The sequence below is a fragment of the Varanus komodoensis genome, unplaced genomic scaffold (genome assembly GCF_004798865.1).
Source record: "Varanus komodoensis strain SLA01 unplaced genomic scaffold, ASM479886v1 scaffold93, whole genome shotgun sequence".
Lineage (NCBI taxonomy): Eukaryota > Metazoa > Chordata > Lepidosauria > Squamata > Varanidae > Varanus > Varanus komodoensis.
Window position 1 is genome coordinate 1,682,343 of NW_025336635.1, and position 18,302 is coordinate 1,700,644.

Sequence of the window (18,302 nt, forward strand, 5' to 3'; positions counted from 1 at the left end):
TCCTCCTTGTAAGCCATCCCAAGACCCTTGTAGTGGACGGCCTATAAAAGCTTTTAAGAAATAAATAATAGAAAATAAATAAACCCAGCGAGTCAAAAGGGGGCTTCCCAGGCTATCTAGTCTCCCTCCGGCTGGCTCCGCTCATGACATGCCTATCAGGCCCTTTTCTTTCTAAGGCCTCTGCAGTAAACCTCTTACAATCGGGCTTTCCAGAGGGAGAAGCCAGCAGAGAGCAGAAGGCGGTGCGGGGGGAAGGGGAAAGCCGCTCGGAAGCGCAGCCGCTGCCTTGAGGGGACTCCCGAGGGGCCCAAGCTTCGCCGGGGCCGCTTCTGGCCCGCGAGTACGTGCGCGGCTCCCGCAGCAGGGCAGCCCTGCCAGGGCCCGCCAGGGGCGCCGGCGGAGCGAGCAGGTGCGCCCGCCGCTTGCCCGGCCCTCCAGGGGGCACGTGCTCCGCCCGGTTCCGGCCAGGTGCCCGCGCAGTGGAAGTGCAGACGCGGCGCTGGCTGGGCAGGGCGAGGGCGCCTCTCCGCCGCCGCGGGATGTCTCGGCCGGGCATCGGCGTCTTGCTGGCGCTCGCCTCCCTCAGGCAGGCTCTAGGTACGGGGCGGGCGCCGCGGCCGGGCCAGAAGCGGCCCCGGGGAACGTTGGGGCGCGCGCGGCGTGTTCGCCTTGCCAGCCGGGCTCGGGGGCGGGCGGGCGGGCGCGCGGGCGGGGTGGGCAGCCCCACGGGCACGAGCGAGGATCGCCCCTCGCAGCGAAGCCGCCGTGCCAGAAGCACGGGGCCGGGAAGGGCTGTGGGAGCGCGGCGGACCGAAGGACTGGGGGCCACGCGTGTTTCCCACACGCGGCCCGCCTATGGGGAGCAGCCCTGCTCATGTGCGTGCCTGAACAGGGGTGCAGCCGGGAAATTTTAGGCCCGGAAGTGATGAACCTCGTGGGACGAGGTGGGGAAGGCGACTTTACTGCGGCCACGTGTATTGCTTTATTTGTGAAGACGCACGGAACGGGCCTGCCCCTCCTCCCCCGCAGCTGTTGCATGCTTTGGGAGTGCTTTTGCATTACTGGGATTTTAGAAGGTATCAGCAACAAATCACAGTAGCAAACTCAGAGCAAGGTGCTAAACCTTATGATGCTCCTAACTGCAAAAGTGCTTAGCAGTAAGCGCTGTGATAATGTAATATCACAAGGCAACTATACCTGTGCGTCATTGGATGTTGTGTGTTTGATCTTTTGTGTCAAGCGCGCCAAAGCTGCTCACATCAGTCAGTCGGGACTTCTTGGAGACAAAGATGGAGCTACCTCAATCAGACATCAGTGTCAATAAACATGTCAGTCAACATTTTAAGCTCCCTGGATGTAACATTGAGGATCTCAGGGGCTCGCTTGGAATCAAAGGTTGCAGAACAGGAGAAAAGAGAGAATTGAGATTGTGTTAATCGGGGACTCGGTAGATTTCTGTGCACATTACAAAAACTCCTAGGGTGAACTTGTGGGCTTATAGGCAGCATCCCATGGAAGGCGGGAGATGTGATGGGAGCAAAAATGGGCTTTTTTGCTCATCTAGCAGCGGCTTTTGAAAAGGAGGGAAGGAGGTTTGAGAGGCCTCCTCTTCAGCCTCCTCCCCCCCCCCCCACAGTTATTTTTTCCCCTTCTGAGGTCCCTCTCCCAACATGGGGGGGCAGCTCTCCACTTCCCAGCTTCGAGGTTGGAGTGCTGCCTCTGACCTCGGACCTGAGAATCCGAAATACCGTGCTCCCCCCCCCTCCCCCGGCACTGTCTGCTTCCTTGTGGTTTGTAGCTGGCACTTCAAGTGCATGGGGCACTATTTATTTATTTGTTTAGCTTGCAAACTGGTTCAACTGGCCAGACTGAAAGCCTCCAAGTGGCCCTTGTAGCACCTGTTGAACTGGTCGCAGCTCAGGAAAGCTCATGCGAATTTCCTGAAGAGTTACAACAGTTCATTTATGTCTGTGCTACACTTAATCCCAAAGTTTGTAAACAGAAGGCTAATGTGTCTGCTGGATGCTAACAACAGAATTGTTTGGGAACCCCAATTTTCTTGATATAAAGACAGAAGCTTTCTGAACATGTGTTGTTTGGCCTGGGTGGCCGCTGAGGTCCCTGAGCTCTGCCGACTGTTTGCGTAGCCTGATCTTTGTCCCCAGGCCTGAGAGAGCAGTAAAGGGCAGGGACACAGTGCCATATCAAAGGCCAGTCAAGTTATTTTGGCAGCTGAGGCAGAAGATCTCACAAGCGTCTCCCATCCTTCTTTGGTAGTAAACATGCAATAATTAAGCATCAAATGCCTGACAATTTGCTGCCCCTTCCTGACACCTCAACTCACCTTCCAGAAGCAGTCGTTTTGTTGCGTAATCATATGGCCAGCATGGGTGGGGGAGCCGAGTCTATTACGATGCAATACGGTGTGGGTTTAGCTAGGAAAAAGGGCCTGCGGCTCCCAGCATGATGCCATGCTGTGCTGGTTGAGGCATGCTGGGAATTGTAGACTTTTTTCCTGTCCAAACACAAACAGGATCATATCTTGGATGCTTTAGTTGCAGAGGAGTAATCAGATGTTGAAATGGAAGAAACTCTGGGCCCATCCAGTTTTAGTTCCTGTGCATGCACCTAACATGGCACATACTGGGCTTCTCTTGCCCTGGAATTTCATATACTTTTCCCCATCTTAGTGGAAAGCTGACTGGGAGTGTGAGAAATGCATTATGTTACAAACAAGCAAGCTGGGGTTTAAATTAAGCATCAATCCCAATTAAAAAGGCCCAGTGAAATGAATGAGATTTAGGCATGACTTACTGAAGTTACAGTCATTTCAGTGAGTTTTTTAATTCATTCATTCATTTAATTATTTATTATAAGCTTTATATAGGCCATCCACTACAAGCGTCACCAGACAGCTTACAAGAAAAAAGAAAGAAAAAAACCTGAAAACATAAAGCAAGGCACTGCATCCAACCTCAATAATAAATCCCAGAATAAAACCAATTAAACATTAAAATGATGGGAAAATAAAAAGGGTTTTGCCTGACACTGAAAAGAATAAAGCGACAGTGGCAAGTGAACCTTCCTGGGGAAATCCAGAGCTGGGGCATCACCACTGAAAAGGCCCTTCGCCAGGTAACTGCCCTCCTTCAAGGAGGGCTCCTGGAGAGGGACCTCTGCCTCAGACCTCAAGGGGCACAGAGGACACATTATTCCAGAGGCGTTAGCGTTAGATTGAGCAGTATGTGTTCCAGTGTATTAGTCACACACGTTTTAGTTTATTCATGGTGAAGGTCAAGGCAAAGGTTTCCCCTTGATGTCAAGTCCAGCCGTGCCTGACTCTAGGGGCTCTGCTCATCTCTGTTTCCTGGCCGAGAGAGCCGGTGTTTGTCCGCAGACAGTCTCCATGGTCATGTGGCCGGCAGGACTAAACACCAGAGTGCACGGAACGCTGTCACCTGCCCACCAAAGTGGCACCTTTTTATCTACTTGCACTTGCATGCTTTCGAACTGCAAGGTTGGCAGGATTATTCATAGTAGGGGAAGCAATTTTTCTGAAACAAGAAGTTTATTTTCTTTGTTCACAGATGTTGCACTCATGGGCATACAGGATGTGGTCTCTCAGAGAAGGCATTTGTTATGTTTCTTTGTGTGCGGTGGTGTGCTTAGAGGCATTGGTTAGTGAACTAGAAGCTGAAAGTATGAAAAGTTTCTTGTGAGTTGTGTGTGTGAATTAGTGGAAAGGGGGGCCTCCCCGAGGCAGTTTGCCTGAGCCTTGGGGCATCCTTATGAACAAAAAACTGGATGCACCGATCAGAGCACTTAATGGAGCCTTTCTTTCTGACAGGCAGAGGATTTCTGCAGCCACCACGGAACGTCACTCTTGTGTTGAAGGATTTTGAACTGTTCTTGATGTGGCTGCCAGCAGACGGATACCCTCCCCAGGTCTCCTACACTGTCCAATGGATGTGAGCATCAAAGGGAAGGGGAAACAGCTAAACTTGCATTCTCCTGGGATACAACTATTCTATTTTATTTCATTTTATCTATTATTTATTCCATTTGAGTCCTGCGTGTTCCTCCAAGGAGTCCCAAGTGGTGTACATGAACCTCCTCTCAATCTTATCCTCCCAACAACAGCCCTGTGAAGTAGGCTAGGCTGAGAATCCGTGACTGCCCAGACTTAATGGTTTGAGTGGGGACTGAAACCTGGGACTTCCCAGTGCAGTGCTATAACTACTATGTCTCACTGTTTCTAACCACTGCACCATATTGGCACACAAGAAATTGGAGGGAGAAGGAGAATAATCCAGTTGGTGAGTCCCCTTCCAGTTGCTCAAGCTGTTCACTCTAGGCTCCTGCACTTTGCGGAGCCGATGAGGGAAAACTTGACATCCAGTTGAACCGGATTTCTGGATCAGTTGCTGGTTGGACTATCGTAGCCCGCAAGTCAGATTCAGGATGGGTGGGAAATGCATTAGTGCTGCCAGATGTTACACTTTAAAAAAAAAATGCACGCTTGTTGGGGAAGGTGCAAAATAAAATGAGAACATGGTGTAAACATGCCAACATAGGAACAGAAAAAGAAAAAAATAATGCAAAGCATGGGGCCCCTGGTTCTGAGACTGTGCACGGCCCTGCAGAGAAAGTGACTAGGTCACCTGCTTCAGGAGGAGCCCTTTCAGAGCATCCCGGCAGGGTCTCCTAACCTTCAGCCACAGGCCCTTTAAGCGCTGCAGTCAGAAACCAGCAGGTGTTTGAAAGACTTCGTAAGGCTTCCGAGGACTGTCCTCTTTCCTGCAACAGCTGCTCTTTATAGGAGAAGTGGCCAGGCAGCCCTTCTCGCAGTGCCCTCTCCAAAGTCTAATGCAGCTCCGGCCTTCTCAGCATGACCCACAACTGAAGCGACCGCTGTAGTGCAAGCTGCTTCTCCTGGACATGTAAAACCAAGCTGTTTAACACAGAGATAGGCGTTCCTGGTGGGGCGCTTCCAGGTAAAGGATGCTGAGCTTGAAGTTCGCATAGAATTCATAGATGTTTGCATAGAAAACTGTCCAACTTGGAAAGGCCTTCCCACTCTCATTCTGGGGGCGATGTTGAGGGGGCAGGTGTGGTTGTGGCTTTTCAGTTTGCAGGAGTGATCTCCAGGATCTACACTGTTTTTTATCAGATCCCTGAAATCCACAAACTGCAGCCTTGTACATAGAGCCTACAACCGGAGCAGGGGTGGGTACACAGCGACCGGCTGGATACTTCAGTCCACTATTCCCTTAGCTGTCGCCTGCATAGCAAGTGGTGACGCATGGCAGGAATTGCAGGACAGACCCTCTGAAGATCGTCCTATTCTGAGATAAAGAATTCACTCAGTTCTGAGTGCTGAAACTTTTTGACGCCCACACAAAAATCCGCTTTGCTTACACCTACCCTTTTTCACCCAGCAGTACAATTGAGGGTGTGGCTGGAGAGTAATTTCGTTGCTGCTGCTGCTGCTGCTGCTAAATAATTGAGAAAGAGAATCCAACACGATCTGCAGCAAGTCCCTCAGAGATCTGCCAGTACTCATCTTCCGTCTACCTTCTGTCCATTTGGGCTTTTATTCCTCCGTCAGTGAAACCCAAAATCAGTTCTCCATTTCAGCTGCATTCAGCTGTTCTCTATCTCACAGCGTTTTCTTAGGCTAGCCACAAACTGCACTTGCCACCTAGCATTGAAAAGGAAAACCCCTTGGGGCTACGTCTTGGCAAGCCCCAGTTGCAGTTTAGCCCCACCATCTACTGCCAATTACTTGGCAGGCCCTGCTGGACTTGCTGTGTCCAGGTGAGTCTGAGCGCTAACTCCACTGGGCTATTCTTGCTTTATCTTTCAGAGACCCATACGATGCTCAGTGGAATGATGTCTCGCATTGCAGAGACATCCTTGAGAGCACCTGCAACTTAACCTGTGTTTCTCCAGAGCAGAACAACCGGCACTGGGTCCGGGTGAAAGCTCAGACAAGGACCAGTGATGGAAACGTCTCATCTGCATGGGTGCAGCTGGACAAAGGCATTGAATATGCTGTTGATGGTACGTTTGGGACCTGAGTTGGCTTGATGCTGCTGCAGGTGTTTTCTACTAAAGTTCTGGAATGTTAATGTGCAAGAGGAAAGGAGCTGCATCCCTGGAAGTGACCCTGTCTGTCTTAGAGACCTTGGCAGGTGGAAGCACACCTGGTTCACCACCTCTGTATACATTCAGGGGCCCCTTTCTCAGCCTGGCAAATATAGAAAAAACCCTCTTAAAACTGTAAGGGTGCAGCCCTGTGAGTGCTTGGATGGGGAAAAGTCTTCCATGCCGGCTGGGGAATGCTGGAAATTATGGGACCCTTTTCTGGTTAGACACGTATAAAATTGCACTTTTCCCTGCTCATGAGGATTCTCCAGGGACCACGAGTATGAGATGTGGAGCCCCAAGGCTTGGAGAGAAGGTTGCACAAGGCAAGACGGGGGACGGGCTCAGCGTGGCTCAAAGGGAATGGGGGAGAGCTGTCATATTTAGGGACGCTGTGAACGGGGAAGTTTCATGACTTGGTGATGGGCTGAGTATAGGGGTCAGAGGAAAGCGAAGAGTCTAAAATAAAGTTCTTGGTCCTTTAAAAGTTACCGTTAAAGCCACGCACCAGGGCAGTGTGATGGAGGGTGACATCACCGCAGGAATGTTTACAAGGGGGGTGTGAGGTTGTGCAGGAGATGGTGGTGCTGATGCAGGCCATCCAGCCAGCTCACCTGCCATGCCCAGGGATGGGTGTGGTTCTTAGAGTTATCAGCTTTACTTTTCTGTTGTCCTAAATTCCTGCCCAACTATTTCCAGTGGAACTTGCGCCGCCACGTCTACAAGTAGAAAGAAAAAAAACCAGTCTTCTGGTCAACACTACTTTCTCCTACCCATCCTGTGTGAAGGACATTTTCCAGCATCTGGCCTATGACTTGGAGTTCTGGGCAACTGGAACAGAGGACATCGTGAGTAGAAGATGGCTAGGCAATACTAGAAGCACTTACTCAGATATCTAACATTCTTCCCATGTTAGAGTTTACTTGAGAAGTATGTATTTTGTATCCCACCATTTCTCCAAGGAATTTCAGTTAGTCCCTCAATTCAAACAAAATTTCCACAAAACACAAGGTACAGTCCTCTTCAGAATTATTATTATTTAGTATTATATATTTGATTTATAAAACTGCATTCAGCAGTCCCCAATGGGACTCCCTGGGTGCTGTACATCCAACAACAATATCATATAAATTTATACAATAAATAATGATTAAAATATATTTTAAAAATCTATTAAAAACATAAATGACTAAGACTGCCATATAGAATTTTAGCAAAAGTTATCCTCAGTCAGGATATTGGATAAATCATCAAAAATGATTTAATCAGTCAACTAAAATTAAAATTAATTCAGCAGTACTTACTTAATCATTAAAATACCTGGAAAATAAAACTGGTTATGCCTGGCCCCAGAATGATTGTAAGGAAGGCCCCGTGTGAGCTTCTCTGGGGAGCCAACTCGAGAGAGAGGGTACAGCCACTGAGAAGGCTCTTCTGTTCGCCTTCCCCTTCACCTCCTTTGGCGATGGCGCTTCAGGAAGGGCCTCTGAACCAGGTCTTAGCAATTGGGTGGGTACGTGTGAGAGAAGCCTGTCCTTTGGGTACCCTGGGCCCAAGCTGTGTTCAGCACCTTCTCTTCAACATACGCAAGGGTTTTGCTGTCCAAAAGCAACCCACCTCATTTCCTTGCTAACAACCTCATGGAAAATAGTGAAGACCTTCCTTTTTAGGAAAGGCTTTGATGAGTGATTTTGGCTATTTTAATTGGTTCTGCGCACTAGCGCGTTTTACACGCACACATTCTGAGTTCAAGAGTGAGAAGTCTCGGGGGTTCCGTGGCATACCCAGGGTTCAGGGCCCCCACAAGTAGGTTGCTGGAGACCCATGTTGTTTCTGTGGTATAATATTTATTCATATATATGTGTGTGTGTGTGTAAGCTGAGCATAAGACGAGGACCCACAGCATGAGCATGCCATCAGTTTCTTGCTCCCCTTCAGTCTTGTAGGGCTTCTAGAGCAAAATCAGTTCTCTGATTTCTGCTGGACTCTGTTCCAACACAGACTGTTCTGTTCCTGCTACACACACGGAACTCGCTCACCCTTTGCTTTGGCGACTGCAAGGAAGAAATATGGGGTATCTACACCTGTCACCTGTGCCTTCTTGGGTCATCCTCGCTCCCTAGCATCCCACACTGCTGCAATGTTACAATCAACCATACTTTCGTCAGGGCTTAAGGGTGTTGCCTCCGGGAAGCACATGAATGGCTCTACATACAGAAATCAAAGTTTCTGTTCACACGATCGAACAACCCGTGGCTTGTTAAGCATGAGTAGTTTGCGAACGAACTAGAGCGACCCAAAGTTAAGAATAATTTCTTGTTGTGTAACATCAGGAAACAACCCAGTTACACAGCACTCCCGGGCTGTTACTTACAAGTGGGCAGAATTGGCAAATGGTTAGGAAGGAACTATCTTGCTCACTTGCTCACTCCCCACTAATTCCTGGGTTTATTATAAGACAGGAATTGTCTGTGACATCCACACTGGCTCTTAGGACCAACCTGTACAGCACTGGAAGGGACCCCGATCAGGCTCGGAAAATCCTCATACAGCTTTGAGAGGCATTCAGAGCAGCCCCAAAAACATAACAGTATTTTGAATATGCTTGTAAGGTCTGTGTGAGTTTCTGTTAGTGTTTTGTGAGTTCTGTGTGATGGCTTTCTGCTGCGGTTGTGTTCACTGTACCGGAGGGATGGCTTTTTAAGGGAAAGTTGTTTACCTCTTGCAAGCCAGCCAGAAGTAGCTGCTTCGCATGCCATTTTCCTGATAGAATGATAGGACACAAATCAATAAATAAAATGAATGTTTCAAAGATAAATGGGTTATAATTTTTTGTAATTAATAAATTGAATAAAAATTTAGGGATGGAACCCTTGCAGTGGAAACAGCTGTCCTCTCTAAACCCATGCCCTTCAGTTGTGTGAGACTACAGCTGGGGAATTTGGGGAGCTGCCCCACACACCTGGAGAGTTCTACTTTGGAAGAAGCTGCTCTCTGGAAGATCCTAGCATGGGACAATTCTGCGCACCCACTTGCCCACCACAGGAGACGTCATGGCCTCTTCCTGTGTCTGTCCACCTTCCCCCGTAAGGTAGCAGGACTGGAAACGATTCCCCTGCTTGAAGTTGGCTGATTGACTGAACTGAGCTGGGCGAGTCATGAGCTTGCCTGCAGCAGCCTTGGTTGCCCCAGACAGCGCTGGGCCGTTGGGCAGTAAGGCAAGGGATGCCCTCTGTGTCCAGGCGTAGGACGGCTGCTTTCTGGACTGCCCTCATCTCTCGGCCTGGATAACTGCCTGAAATGCAGAGGTTTGCCAGGGGAAGAGCGACCATCCTAGCTTTATCTTCATACTGGGAAAAGCTCGACTTGCTAGGCTTCTCTCAGCCTTGCTGTTAAAAAAGCATAAAAGGAAAGCGAATCATGCAGGGTGAGGAAACTCAACCTTGCAGGCTGATGTGGCCTTTTGGGGGGCTCCATCTAACCCATCGGGGCTCTCTGCAATCGCCATGCTTCCTTTTCTTGGCCCCAGAACCTATGCTGGACTGTCATTTCGTGGTTTCCTTTTTTCATTCTAAAAGCTTGAAATTCCTCTCCTAAAGGTTAGTTGCTGGCAGGAAGAGCTTTAAGATAACACATCCTGGCATTTTGTCCCTGCCGCTTTTGCCCACCTCTGCGGAGCAGCCCCCAGGAACAGTCCTGAAATGGCGCTTGACCCTCCAGGCTGGGAGCGGTTCTCTGTGCGGCGAAGGAGGTTGGCTGCTTGAACGATCATTTGAGCTCCCCCAGGATTGTTGTGTTGCTGGGCTATTTTCTGGCTCACATTCTTGCTGGTCCCTCACTTGACTCCAAGACTTGCTTTGCTTCATCTGTCAGATGCCATACAGAAATATGATGATGGACCAGGCAATCGACATCAACATTACGCAGCTGAGCAGTGGCAATTACTGCCTCCGTGCGCGAGGTTTCTTCCCCACGAGCAAGAAATGGAGCAGCTTCTCCAAGCCCAGCTGCCTGCTGCTGCATGAGAAAGGTACAGCCTTCAAAGGGGCTTCCACCACCCTCTTCGCTGTGTGTTCTGATCCAGCCAGTTGGATCGACAAGCAAGAGAGGAGGCCAGCGGCGATACAGAGGAACCTGCCTCGTGATCGTTGTAATTCATGAAAAGCGTGTTGGGGATGGCAGAAGTTCTCAGGCGAAGGGAGGAGAACCCTTCTTCCCTTTCCTGGCCCTCCCTCCCTCCCAAGGCAGAGTTCCAGGGCACCTTGCCCTCTTCCACCAGCTTTCATCAGCCACTTCAGCGTTTCCTTTAAGAACACGAGAAAATCCCTCCTGGATCAGGCCGAAGTCCACAGCATCCTGTTTACACAGTGTCCATCCAGTTGCCTGAGAGAAACCCACAGCCATGTTCCCTAGCAGCTGTACTATGTGTGTGTCTTTTCTTTCCATCTCCTACAAAGTGTCTCTAACCAAAAGCCTTCATTATGGTAAAGCTGGCCTGCTAGGCTGGCTTTAGTACAAAAGAGGGGAACTGCAGGCATCAGTAACAAAAGAAACAAGCCAAGGTAGAATACTGCTGAATGATGAAAGCCAAGAGAACAGGGAGGGCCCTCCTGCTCCCTGAAGAAGTGCACTCCGAAGGACACAGGCAAAAGGGCCTCTGTTTGTGTCGGGGTGCCGGGGAAAGAGCCCCTCTTGCAGCTCTTAACAGGCTCATGTCGAAACAGGAGGCCCCTTAGGGGGATAAGCCTCGTGCCTTTAAAAGTTAGACGGATGCTTTGAGTTGAGCCTCCAGTGCTGGTCTGTCAGGACTAGCAGCTACTGATAGGCTTTGGAAGCTGTCTCTCGTTCGGCACTGCTGACCCAGGCCTGCAGCCGTGGGCTGGTGGTCCGTGCAGGGTTCCTTCCTAGCCTTACCTGAGAGGTCATTCCGTCACCTGGGCTGTAGCCCTTCATTGAAGCCATGTCTTCTGCGTGTAACACCCCCCCCCCCCCAGCTTTAAAGCTGTCCGCCCTAGTAGTGGCCACAGCATCTTCACTCCTCCCCTTTTGCTGCCCTTGCCGGGGACTGTGGCGACTCCACGGCTACTGTGGCTGCCTGCCCGCTGCAGGACGGGCTCTGAGGGGCCTCTGGGTGCTCCCCTGGAGAGCCGCTGCTGCATCTGGCCTCACCAGCACCACGCCTGACCAAGACCCTCCTGTGTCTGGGCTGTGGCTGCACATGATAATTTATGTGCTCTCGCCTCCAGGACTCCAAGTATTTGCATTTGAAGAATGTTCTGTGTCCTAACCGCTTGCTTTGGGGGTTTCCCGCTTTTGTTTTGCAGGGGAAAACTGGAAGTGGGTGGCCCTGCCATTGCTGCTCATGTTATCTGCTGGTGCCTTGGTCGTCTTCTTGTGTTACAAGAACAGGTTTACTCAAATCAAGATGCCTGAAGTCTTGGTATGGGAAGTTTTCGAAATAGATAGTTCCCCCGCCCCCACCCTATAGTTATTTGTGATTCTTACCAAATGCTTTTGAGCCAGGATCAGTCCTCCTCCCACCATCCTGTAGAGCAGCCAAGGTGAACTTCCTGGGTTGCCAATCCTTTCTCCAACCTTTCTCCAGATAGTTGATGATTGTCCAGCTTTTTTGCAGAGGGGACCCTGCCTCTGAAGGCAGACAGGGCTCTGGTTTGTAATTCTAATGGATTTGCTTTTCATAATGTAAAAAGCTACAAACAAGCCAGGCCTTCCCACCACACAGCTGATTGCTTTACACCAGTTGCACCAACAGCATCAAGCCGTCTTCGCATCTTAGAAAGCAAATATGGCAGATTTGAGAGCATTAAAGCCAGGATATGGGAAGCGGGCTGGAGCCCTCCTGTTCAGGCCAGGCCTCCAGGGAAGCGCCACCTTCATGGCAGAGGCTTTGCTTGAAGAGAGTCTTTGGCAAAGCGTTTCTTGAAAAGCTGGTTGGCTCCTCAGCCCTCAGTTGACACCTGATCCTGCGGCCTCTGACAACCATCCCTGCCCCACTTGGTGCTCCAGCCCCAGAAGTGTCTGTTGACCCCCACCCGTGTGTAGCTGCCCTGGTCTTGGGCCTCAGCCACCTCTTCCCCCACTCACCTGGGCCAGAACCAAACCTGCATCTCCCTGAGGCATCACTTCGGAGGGCTGGGCTGAAGCCTCACGCCCCGGTGCTTTTCTCAAAGGCTGAAATGCTTCTCCTAAAACTTGGTTACCAGCAGGAAGAGCTTGAAGTGACCACATGCACATAATCCTGGTGCGTTGTGTCCTGCCCCATTGCTCTTGGCCCATTGGAGTGCGGCCCTGGAGAGCTTTTCCAAAATGGAAAGGTGAAGCGAGGCCCCCATCTCTAAGTTTAAGGGGCCTCTGTGCTGTGTTCCCGGGCACCCTTGCTTTCCTCCCTTACCTGCTGGAGGTTCCTTGATGGGAAGAAGAGCAACGGAAGACCGTTCCTCATGGCGAACGATCTTCCCCATGCAACAGGTGGGGAGTGCTTTCAGCTCAGCGAGAACAACTGTGAGGTTTGGCCGCTGCACCGCACAAAGAGAAGATGATCCCTAGAAAACCCCCCGAATCCTCTGTAGCTTGATGGAGATTTCTCGGCAGGCCTTTTGGGTTTGCTCCTGAGTAAACAGGTTGAGATGGACAGTATTTCCTGGAGGAAACTGACTGCCTCAACACAAAGTTAGGGGAAACTCTTAGCACCAGCTGCTGAGACGCAAACATGCTTTTCAGGAGACTACATCACTGTTCAGTTAAATACAGTGTGTTTTGAACAAAGCCCAGAAGCATCTGGGAGATGGTGTTAACAGAAATGTGAATAAGCTGGAAGTGGCCACTGAAGGAAGAAAAAAGAACCAGATAAGATGCTTTTGAAAGCTTCAGGAAGCATTTCATTGAGTGTCTCTGACAAAGTGTGTGTCTGGCACCTTATTCCTACTGGGTCCTGTTCATTTTAATCCAATATAGCTGCTTCTCACTAGAGTTAAAACAAGTTTGCTCCTGAAACTTTCTTCTGCAAGTGTTGATACTGAACAAGAACTTTCATGAGCAGTCACTATTTTATATAAGATTTCTCTATACATATTAGCATTTGTTAGCTGTCATTACAAATGTATGATAGTGTTTCATGATGAACCACAAGTTTGCTCTGTCTGATCTAGTAAAGGGTAAGTGCTGTGCGTGTTTAGACAGAAAGGCGGCCTAAATCCCCAGCACAGCTGGGTGGGATGTCCCGTTTTTGCTCTCTAAACCTTTGTAGGGTTGTGCCTTAAAGCAATGGACACCACTCTCCAGCATTTCGCAGTGTGTTTAACCAGTAGCCTTTCTGCATCTGAAGCTGGTCCTTGCACCCCTGGCACTGACCTGTATGATTCTTCTCATAGCTTGTCAGTTTCAATAGTTGGTTCTAACAGCTGATTTGAACGTATGAAGGTGCTTAATTTTTCCCACTTGACAGCTGAAAAGATTTCAACTTTGGTGCCTGCCTCACTCGGAACAACTAAATGCTCCCAACAAGAGCAGAGGACCTGGATTTTAAGGGAGAAACCTCGCATTCTTGAATCTTGGATGGAAAAAATGAAACTGTGGACGCATTTTAAACATCTGCAAATATTTGTCACCTGCTTTTCACATGATTCAGTACTCCCCCTAACTATTAGCCATTAGCAAGATCTAAACTGGGTTAAAATTGTTGTGGTTTTTTAAATCCAGAATTAAGCGGTCCAGTCAGATACCTCTAAATGATTGAAATGTCTTTTTCTTCCTTAATCAGGATTTTCCTGGGCACAGGAGTCCAAATAAGCTGCTGGAATTCAGCCAGAGGGAATTGATCCAGGTGGATGACCTCACATGCACTGCTGTGCCTTTCGTATCAGGAAGGAGGACCAGGCCTGGCCCCCAAATATACTCGACCTTCTCTCCTTCACTGTTGGAAGAAGATGAGGGTGAAGATGAAGATGAGGATGAAGATGAGGATGACAGTGGGAATCACATACCTTACACTGAAGTGCGTCAGTTCCAGAGGAAACACACACACTGCCAAGTGACGGACACAGGGCAGAAAACAGCAGACTTGTCTTCCCAAGCTGGAAGCTTTCTGCCAAATGAAGGGTGTTGGCCAGATTTAATGGTGCCAGGGTCATTGATTTTGGCAGAGGAAGATATTTCTGGACTTCCAGAGAGTAGGAGGACATCATTTTCTGAGAATTCTTTGGTGGAAGAATTCCTCAGGTTTCCAACCAGTGCTCCAGCTGCTGGAGAAGGACAGCAAAATGGGAACTGGGATATAGACTTCTCACTCCAGTGGCCCATCCAAATGGAACGACCTGACTGTATCTTTCTCAGCAGGATGCAGCCTGTGGCTGCAGGAGGCTCTCCTGAAGCCATTCCTGAAATACTAGATGGCTCAGAGGTAACTCCGTTTTGGATACTAGGCAAGCAGGATGCCTGTGAGTTCCTTCTCGAGAGAGGATTTGAAAATGACTCTAGCAGTTGTGGAGGAGATACAGTAGAACACTCTCTTTTCAATGCCTCTCTTGAGGGCTTGGAAGAGGGGGTCCCGGGAGGAAGCAGAGACTTGGAACTAGGCAGTGGTCCAGAACCTGTATTCGATGAATACCTGCCTCGGCACACTAATTACATTTCAAGAATCCCGCTTCAGTGACTGCCATCCTCCTAAAAGCGATGAGAATGACCACAGGGGGTTCGAAGCCTTGCCAAGATCAAGTTTGTGAGTTTTGCACTAAAACATCCCAGGAAAGCCCAGAGAGGGAATGGAAAATTCTATATTCATAGTAAAAGATTCTAGTTAGACTTTTAAAAACATATTTTCACTCAGAGTGATTGGTACTAAAAGGTGGATTGTATTTCCTGTTTCCCACATTTTACCACCGCACCTCAAAGCATTCTTTTGTGAAAGAGCTGTGTAGAAAATGCACAATTGAGCCATGGTTTCTATTTCTTCTGATTAACATTTTATTCCAAATAGCTTGTATTGCAGACCTTGTATTGGAAATTGCAGTTTGCTCGTCTTTCTACGCTTCTATGTCTCTTTGGCTGAGGCTGAGGGGCCCCATTGGTATGTCAGCTGTGAGGCTGAGCAAAAGGATCTGGTGGAGTAGGTTGAGCAGGGATGGATAACTGAAGAAGTCTTGCTCTATCCTGTTGGAGTTTTAGGCTTGTAGCATCAGCTCCAGCCAGATAAAGCTGCTGAAGGCAGGTCTTTCAGAGCAGAAATCAGGACCTTGGAAACTTCCCAGTTGGTCCTGCAGTCTGAGCTATAGAAAGCTGTTGTTTCAGCAGGAGGCTGAAGTCGTCTGAAGAATTATAAAGGCCAGGCCAATTCTGCGTTAGGCTCTACCTCCTTGAAGGACCCAGCTGTGGGCCTTGCCTGATTCCCAGTCCTTTGACTTCTGCAAGGTCTATAATAGCTTTCCCTAACCTTGTGTGTCTCAGATATACAAAAACTAAGCTAGCATGGTTAATAGTCAGGATGCTGGGGTCAAAGCCCACAACATCTGAAGGGCAGCAGATTGGGAAAGCTAGTCTAGGAGATGGGAAAAGTGCAGGGCCAGGTTGTCTGATCCAGAGGGTATGGGAGAAGGTATGGCATTCCTCAGCCCCAGCCCTAGGAAAGATGTCTGAACTGAGCCCTCTCCACGGTGCCTCCTGGAACACCATGCAGGGGACGGAGAGAGAGAAGACAGGAGGGAGGAGAGTGGTCATCACGAGGCTGACTGCAGGCCGGACACTTCCACGCCAAGAGCCATGAAGGTGGAAGCCACACGGGTGCTTGGCGGGAGCAGCGGGGAACGCAGCCTTGTGCTTGGCTGTGCCTGTTACAATCTGTAAAGCAGAAAGCTGCTCGGGACCCAGATAGCGCTCCTTCCTGGGGAAGAGTCCCACCTCCAGTTTCAGCAGCGCGGGGGCCACGGCTGCCTGCCCCGTTCTAGGGCATGCAGGGAACATACAGTGGCAAGTGAGGCGGGCTGGCTGGGGGTGAAGATCCCTTTCCCATAGAGTTGATGAATGAAGCACTGATTGGTGGTTCTTAGACCTAGGACAGCGGCTCCAGCTGCTGAGCCGGTGCCGGCCTGAACGCACGAAACCGATCACTGAGCTGTGCTGCAAGTTCCCCGACCTGAAATGCAAATCAGGGCTCTCAGAAAGGAAAATCGTTATCTAGACTCTGTAATGATCTAATAGTACCTTCTCCAGGCTTCCTTATTCTCTCCATGGGGAGACGCGCCATCCATTTGCCAGTTCAAAATGTAAGAAAGGAGAAAGGAGTGCACATGAGTTAGAACAGTCCCTGTGCAGAAGAAAATAGCTGCAAAAAAGGACTTTCTCAAGAGTACGAGGTCAGAAAGGGGAACGATTCATGAATGGAGCGTGCCCCCTGCAGTTATCTCAACCGAAGCAAAAGGGCCCCGGGTGCGAGGCAGGGCAGGGGTGCCCCCGAACCCAAACAAGCTGCTGAGAGCAGTGCTGCTTGCTTCATGCGACTTTGAGCCAGTCCAGCCAAGAGGGCGTGGGGAGGGTGGTGGTGACAGTGGGGAGGCCAGGCGTGACACGTGTGTGGAAATGTGCCGGCACGTGTGCAGCAGTGTTTCTGCTCTAAGGGCCCCCGGGGGACACCTTCACCAAGCGCCACGTTTACGGATGCCGCTACGTAAATACGAAAGGGCTCCGAGCCCCGGCAGGAGTAACCCCACTGGCTCCCGTTAGAGCTGCCCTTCGCTCCTGCCTTCGCCAGGAACCAGGAACAGTGTCCTGCCTCCCCAGCCCACCACAGCCTTCCTTCTGTGTAAGTCCCTCTTCATCTCGAACATGCTCAGGCAGGCCTCCTGCTTTGTTGAGCCCCCCACTTGTGAGGAAACAAGGAACTGCCAGAACAGGGTTTAAACAGATTGCTACGCTTTACATTTTTCATTTGACATATCGATACCCTGAACACAAGAAAGTGCAGTGCAAGCATTTGTGATGCATGTGCTTTTTGCTTTGATGAGTGCCTTCCCAGCTCCTTTTCCATGCAAGGTCACTAACGATTGTGCGACGATTTGGTGTGCCTGCAGCGTCAGGGTTTACGTTATGCGTAGCGAGGCCGTTCCCGCAACCTGCTTCCGTCACTGCATGGGGGCAACGCTTGGTCTGTGTGATAGCCCTGGGCTCCCGTGTGACGGTTGTTGAAATCTGGTGTGCGTGTGTGCAAGCAGTGGGGGGAGGGAGAGCTGCTGTCACACGCGTGCTGTCTGGCGGGCTGTTGTGAAATCTGGAGGCCAAAGAGCAGCGCCGTGAGTTGGCTGAAGGCCCCCGGGTCGTGGCACAAGCGCCTGCCCCCGTTGCAGTCCTCCGTTTACTTGCATGCGATCAGAAAGGCATTGCACGTTGCAAAAGATGCTACCTTTGGAATTCTCTCACCCGGAGGAAAACAGACCTGCCAGCTGCTGCCCCCAGAACCCCTCCCCCCGGAAAATGTGAAGGACCTACTGAAGTATCGTGGGACAGAGCTGCTTGAGATCCACGTGACACGGGGCTCCTCCTCGCCTCCTTGCGTGGCTTCTGCCATCCTCCAAAGCAAAAAATGGATTCTTTCGACCTGGCCCACAAGACAGGTCTAGGAGTGGAAGCGGCCCCAAGGCATCCCAAAGTCCCCCCCCCCCCCCAGAGCAAGCATCTCCTTCACACTTGGCCTAAACTCACAGCGATATTAGCACAGCCTTGCTGGATCGTCCCCCGTCCCCCCGCCCAATTTCTCCCCCTGCAGAACCTCCCGCATTTTTTTCAGACTGAACCAAACGATCCCTTGTCCATTCGTCTCCTTTTCACCCCGCAGAGGATGTCAGACTGCCCCCAACTCAGCGCCCACCAAACGTGAAGAACGACATCCCCCGAGTATCCCCTATTATTAGCTGGCCAATGGGAAGAACCTGAGTAATGGGAGTTGTAGTCCAATACATTTGGGAGGCACTGAGCCTGTGAAGCCGCTGTAGAGCGCAGGTGGGAAACCCTTTCTCCCCGCTGAAGGCCGTATTAGGGTTAGCGGGAATATGGCCTTCAATGGGGGAGTCTTCCCACTAGTGCGTGGAGTTGAAGCCAATGGTAGGTGGTGCTACCCTTTCCCCCCTCCCTTTCTGCCATCCCATTTT

General features: G+C 50.3%; 1 protein-coding gene across 2 annotated transcripts; it reads left to right on the plus strand.

Annotated features, from left to right (window-relative positions):
- Window positions 1–474: 474 nt before the first annotated feature.
- Window positions 475–15,141, plus strand: IFNLR1 (interferon lambda receptor 1). Of its 2 annotated transcripts, XM_044418851.1 has the most exons (8): window positions 514–597; window positions 3,588–3,677; window positions 3,848–3,968; window positions 5,867–6,063; window positions 6,847–6,995; window positions 10,021–10,177; window positions 11,472–11,587; window positions 13,928–15,141. In XM_044418851.1, the coding sequence occupies exons 1-8, from the start codon at window positions 540–542 to the stop codon at window positions 14,816–14,818; spliced, it is 1,779 nt and encodes a 592-aa protein (XP_044274786.1). In that variant the 5' UTR covers window positions 514–539; the 3' UTR covers window positions 14,819–15,141. The 2 variants fall into 2 exon arrangements, with proteins under 2 accessions (XP_044274787.1, XP_044274786.1); XM_044418852.1 differs by lacking the exon at window positions 3,588–3,677 and having other exon boundaries at window positions 475–597.
- Window positions 15,142–18,302: the final 3,161 nt, after the last annotated feature.

Coding starts and splice junctions, on each gene's coding strand:
- IFNLR1 (XM_044418851.1), top strand. CDS start 540: ATGTCTCGGCCGGGCATCGGCGTCTTGCTGGCGCTCGCCTCCCTCAGG. Junction 6,064..6,846: donor CATTGAATATGCTGTTGATG/GTACGTTTGGGA, acceptor AACTATTTCCAG/TGGAACTTGCGCCGCCACGT. Junction 11,588..13,927: donor TCAAGATGCCTGAAGTCTTG/GTATGGGAAGTT, acceptor TTCCTTAATCAG/GATTTTCCTGGGCACAGGAG.